General features: G+C 38.4%; 1 protein-coding gene across 1 annotated transcript; it reads left to right on the forward strand.

Annotated features, from left to right (window-relative positions):
* Nucleotides 1-831: 831 nt before the first annotated feature.
* Nucleotides 832-5,078, forward strand: LOC129492743 (beta-defensin 108B-like). The gene is made up of 2 exons (XM_055297971.1): nucleotides 832-889; nucleotides 4,915-5,078. Exons 1-2 carry the CDS (start codon nucleotides 832-834, stop codon nucleotides 5,076-5,078), a joined length of 222 nt encoding a protein of 73 aa, XP_055153946.1.
* The last annotated feature ends 957 nt before the right edge of the window (nucleotides 5,079-6,035 follow it).

The raw sequence follows: 6,035 nt of genomic DNA on the forward strand, positions 1-6,035 counted from the left end.
GTAATGATTGAGAATCCCCTGATCTAGATCCAAAAGATTTCGATCTTTATAGGTGCTATCAAGGAAGCACCTAAGGAAGACAATTTTCCTGACTATATCCATACCTCCAGTTAGTAATAGATCTAGAGATCTGGAACCCAAATCCAGACCTCCTGCTTCCATGTGCGGTGGCCTTTCACTGTTCAGTTTTGTTCCACTTGGTGAAGAGGATTTGAGAATAAATAGCCACGTGATTCAACTCCCTCCTCAGCTCTGAGGAATATAGCCTTGTCCTAGCAAGCAAGAAGCTCATACAGTGGTGGATGAGGCAAATATACATTCACTAATCTAACGTACAAGGCAGTAAGCACTGTAACATAAACAAAGCACTTTGGAGAGTAAGACCAGGAGCAAGTGGGGTGATTAATTCTTAGCAGGGCTAGTAAAGTCTGGGAAGTGTTCACTAACAAAATGTCTGGTCATTAACGAAACCAACTGGTTTCTCAACACAGTCTAATTTATTGTAACAATATAAATGGTTGTTTGTTCATAAACTTTCATTTTTGCCAAAATGTTTGTAGCTTATGCTCCCATTTAACAAGGTTTTCTGGCCAAAACTGTGCACCCACATCATTCTAATGAACTGGCTGTCCAATAAAAAAAGGACCCTCAGTCCTCCCATAAAAGCAATTTTGCACGCATAGAACACTTCTATCTATGAATATCCCTAATGAGGTACAGAAAGGCTCTTATTATCCAAACAGAGACATTCCACTGATGCTAGAGAGCCACAGGTGGAAGTTTTCTCTGCCTCCTGGAAATGAAGCCAAACTTTCTTCTCTTTCTTCAGCCATGAGGATTGCTGTCCTCCTCTTCACCATTTTCTTCTTTATGAGCCACGCTCTACGAGGTAACAAAATAAACTTGGTAAGACACATTGGCTGAGAGGTCTGCAGCCATCTAATTCATTAATTCTCCATAGCAACTCAGTTAAATGAAGTCAATGGTGTTTCAAGTCTTTGAAACCCTCTTATTCCATCTCTAAATTAGGCAAGTTTACTAGAAGTTACTAGACATCAAAAATTAAAAATCAGGCATTATTCTACTAAATCTTGGTCTCCAAAGCTCCTCTAGTTTCTTTCAGCAAAAGTTAGTTACCCTAAGACACTGGCATAAGAGCTATGCCAAAGCTGTGGTAGGCTCAGACAGAAGGGACTGGTGGAAGAAGTCTCTTTGAAAATATTACTACAATCTAAGAAATCTTTAACATATTGCTCCCCAGTACTGTTGGTCCCTGGAGCTTGACTTTTCCACTTAAGGCTCCATCTCCATCCCTGGCTTTCCCTCTTCCTTCTCAGCATCTAGTCTTGTAATGTAGAATTTAAACACAGGGACCAGGGATAAGCCCACACCAGAGCATAGCCTACTGCATTCAACATGGGAACATTAATCACAGGTATAAGGTCCCTTGCACAGACATGCTTTGGAGAAGTGTGTATAGGACTTCTTGGATTTGCCCAAGGTGGTTACCAGACACCCAAAGTAAATCTGAAAATTTTCTGGAACTCCTGAACATGTGTATTCAAGGATTAATAAGCAACTTATTGTCTCTATTTTTGCTGCTTTATAGAGGAAAAAATTAAGGCTCTGGAAACTGAAGTGCTTTTCCCAACAGTGGGGTAAATGTCAGAATCGATGCTTTTTTTAAATATCCCGGCTTTCCCTATACATCCCACCCTAGAGTTCTGTTGTGCAGTTCCTTTGTGTGACTTTCTAAAACCTGATAAAAGGTAATACCATATCCAATTATATTAACTCGGTAGCACACAACATCAGGGACTGACTTATAAGATTATTATTCTTGTGGCATTACTGAAGTCCTGTCTCACTAGTACTTGTTAAATAGTCACCCTGGCTAAATACATGGGTCTGGTTTTTTTTAATCAGTTAAAAATATTTTAAAATATGTATCTTGCATCTAAAACCCCAGAAAATCAATGCTTTTAATCAAGGTTTAAAAACTCCAAATTTGGATAAACAAATTTTTTTTTTTGTTTTCACTGTCACTCAATCAAAATAGAAGAAATTAATTGGATAGAACAGCACAGGCATTACTTACAGTCAAAAATGGGATGCAACAAGACTGGAGAAGAAAACACAGGATGGTGCTACAGAATGAGGCCTAATGAAAGGTGGCATCTCCTCTGGATATCCTTAGGTAGACATTGAAGCAGAACTGCAAACTTTTTGTAGAAGGCTAGAGAGGAAAGGAGGACACAGAGAGAGGGCAAGAGCGGAAAATAGAATGAGGCTCAGAATACCAAGCCTTAGTGCTGTCCCTATCATCTGCCTCACTCGATCACTGGGTAATCTTGGGCAACATTCTTCCTCTCTGTCAGCTTATTTCCTCATCTTTAAGGTAAGTGACTAGACAAGACAGCCTGTGATGTTCATTGTAACTCTAGCTTTTGTTCCTGAAGCAAATAGCTGGAAAAGACATTGTGTCCACAATATGCAATAGACAAGGTTTACAAGCAAAGAACAAATAAAAACAAAAGATTTTTAAAATCCCTAATGTTACTTGAATTCTTGCAAATGCACAATGGTACATCATAATTTTACAAAGCCTTTTGTAATTTCAATTTTTTAAAATAATTTCAACCTTTATTTTAGATTCAGGGAGTGCACAACAGATTTGTTACATAGGTATATTGTGTGATATTGAGGTTTGGGGTATGAATAACTCTGTCACGCATGTAGGGTGTACCCAAAGGGTAGCTTTTCAGACTTTACTCCATCTCCCTCCCCTCCTGGTAAGACCCAATCTCTCTTGTTCCCATTTTTATGTCCATGTGCACTCATTGCTCAGCTCCCACTTATAACTGAGAATATGTGGTATTTGGCTTTCTGTTCCTGAGCTAATTTGCTTAGAATAAAGTCCTCCAGCCACATCCATGTTGCTGAAAAGGACACAATTTTTTTCTTTTTATGGCTGCATAGTATTCCATGACATATATGTACTACATTTTCTTTATTCAATCCACTGTTGATGAACACCTAGTTTGATTCCATACCTTTGCTACTGTGAATACCTCTGTGATGAACATAGAAATTTATGTCTTTTTACAAGACTGATTTATTTTCCTTTGGGTATGTACCCGGTAATGACATTACTGGGTCAAATGGTAGCTCTGCATTAAGTTTTTTGAAAAGTGGTTTGAAAATATAATGCTCAATAGAGTCAGGTATAGTAAAATAGTACACATGATTCAAAGACCTGTGAATCGAGACTAACAACAAATTTCCACACATATATATTACAAGATAGAAAATAGTTTTATTTTAATCAATTACTTCACAATCATTTAATGAATAGCTATTATAAGCAATGACTTGAATCAGATTCTGGAATATACATAGAGAGGAGAATAAGAAATGATTCCTGCCCTCAAGAAATTCATTATCAAGAATTGAGGTCAGATGGGAAAACACCACCCATAGTAGAATGCAGGAAGTACTACAGCAGAGGGATGTTCAAGAGTGATTTATCACATATCACAAGACAGGTCAGTGGTTCATCCTCTACATTATATTAATCTCTTATGACTCTTCCAGCTGCAAAGGGCCAATTTTAGCCCAAGGCCAGTGGGCTATATATACATAGTAGCTGACTACTTACAGATAAAAGGAAGAGGTGGAAAGCTCAAGGATCAAAAAACTCAGATCTCAGCTTGTTTCTACCAAGTGGTCAACATTTAGAATTATCATTGTCTTCAAAAAAGCATGACCTTTATTTCCCAATTTGCATTATAGATATAAATATGATGTTGCATATATCTGGTCTTCACATCAATCCACTAATTGCTTCGTGACCACTGAAAAGCTTAATGGAAACTAACGCATTTGGATTTCAGTTCAATTAAATAGGCATTTATTGAATGTTTATTAAAATCGCTGTACTGATTGAAAGCTATTCTAGAATTGGCTTTTGTGTTCCAGAATAGAAAAAAAAGTGCTGGTTTTTATATCTCTCTTATTGTCAAGAAGTTGTCATGGAAAATGTGATCTGTGTTACATGCAAAGACTGCTCAGAATTAAAACACTTTTCAAACTAAACACCTCAATGTGTGTGGCCTATCCTCAGAGCAGTGATATCTTAGGACATAAATGAAATACTATTCAATGTTTTCAACGAGTATAGTTTTTGAGCCTTTAAGAAGACCTTGATTGTTTCACTCTTAATATATGCAATGGTTTCTAGAGAAAAGTTGCAACCTCAAAGACCAGTGCCAGAGATATAAGAAATGAGTGAAGTCACAGGGTTTAACAAGTACTGACATAGATATATTTGTCTATTAAACACATAGGAATATTCTTCCCTTCCACAGGAAAAATATCCTCTCTAACAATTAAAGTATATTATCTCTTAGGTCTATATTTCAGTTCTACTTTTGAAAGATACATCTATTATAACCTATCATATAGAGCGTGTGTGTGTGTGTGTTTGTGTGTGTGTGTAGAAATAAAAAGAAATGAGCCAAAAGAGATTTTCTTCTCTTTCACTCCAAGAAAATCCATAGTACAAGGCATTATATTTTTTTAAAAGGCTGATATCTCCCCTCGGTGTTAGGAGATAATAAGGAACAAATAAACTGAAACGTGCACGCTCTAGAACTTGTAAAGGGGAGCGGGCTACTCACCTCCAGCCTTTTGTCATGTAGGTGCACCCAATATTCTCAGATTTTTCAAGAACACCAAAAAATCCAAATTTTTGTGTGACAGCAGATTTTTAAGTGTTTAAGAAATCAAATAACACACACACACACACAAATCCACACAAGATAATTCTCAGGCACTGCCCACTACACCCATGTAATTCAATACAAAGTAAAGAAAGACTGATGAATGGTTACAATAACCCTCTTCTGCGTGCAGCCAGGGGCAAATTCAAGGAGATCTGTGAACGTCCAAATGGCTCCTGTCGGGACTTTTGCCTTGAAACAGAAATCCATGTTGGGAGATGTTTAAATAGCCGACCCTGCTTCCTGCCTCTGGGGCATCAACCAAGAATTGAGAGCACTACACCCAAAAAGGACTGAAGCCTGTTGTTTTCTGGAGGTTTTATGTTCTCTTTTTCTCTCTCCCTGTCCCTGTCTCCCTGTTTCCCTTTCCCTCTCTCCTTTTTTTTCACAGGGATTTTTATTGAATCCTCGATAAAGAATAAAGCAAAACCAACAAGCACAAAACCTCTTTTAAAAGTTTATATTACTGGCTGGGTGCGGTGACTCACGCCTGTAATCCAAGCACTTTGGGAGGCCAAGGTGGGTGGATCATGAGGCCAGGAGATCAAGATCATTCTGGCCAACATGGTGAAACGCTGTCTCTTCTAAAAATACAAAAATTTAGCCAGGCATGGTGGCGGGTGCCTGTAATCCCAGCTACTCAGGAGGCTGAAGCAGGAGAATCACTTGAACCCACGAGGTAGAGGCTGCAGTGAGCTGAGATCACGACACTGCACTCCAGCCTGGGTGACAGAGAAAGACTCTGTCTCAAAAATAAATAAATAAATAAATAAGTTTATATGGAATGTTATGACATAATTACTGTTTGGTTTCCAGTATCCTTCTATTGCATCTAGATGAGCTCTTAGTTGAAAATGACCTACAGCAGGGTGGGGGAAGTTTCACCATACCTATTGCTTTTGTCTAGCGCTGCAACCCTTCACCCTGCATATGGGAAACCTACTCCCCCTTTTTACTGGGAAAATGCACCATCCTATTGCATGTAACCTTGCAGGGGTCTGTCTCTCCCTGATAAAGGTGCAGCACATGGGAAAATTGCACAATCACGTATTCCCACATCAACCAGACTTCATCAAAAATCTAAATTATAAAAAGAGGTGCACTCAGATTAAAGGCAATTTCTTCAGCAACTTTTTCAAAGGCAATTCCCAGACATGTATGCCTGGCTGAGGTTCAGGGAACTCCTTTAGTTCTCAACTTTCACTGGGCATAATCATTCAGCATTTTCTTCCTTCTTTTAAAACACTGCATTGG

Source organism: Symphalangus syndactylus, chromosome 11 (assembly GCF_028878055.3).
Source record: "Symphalangus syndactylus isolate Jambi chromosome 11, NHGRI_mSymSyn1-v2.1_pri, whole genome shotgun sequence".
NCBI classification, from domain to species: Eukaryota; Metazoa; Chordata; class Mammalia; order Primates; family Hylobatidae; genus Symphalangus; species Symphalangus syndactylus.

Bases quoted from the DNA above. Each gene is read 5' to 3' on its own strand.
- LOC129492743 (XM_055297971.1), top strand. From the start codon at position 832: ATGAGGATTGCTGTCCTCCTCTTCACCATTTTCTTCTTTATGAGCCAC. The intron at 890-4,914 runs GTAACAAAATAA...TTCTGCGTGCAG, and splicing joins TATGAGCCACGCTCTACGAG to CCAGGGGCAAATTCAAGGAG.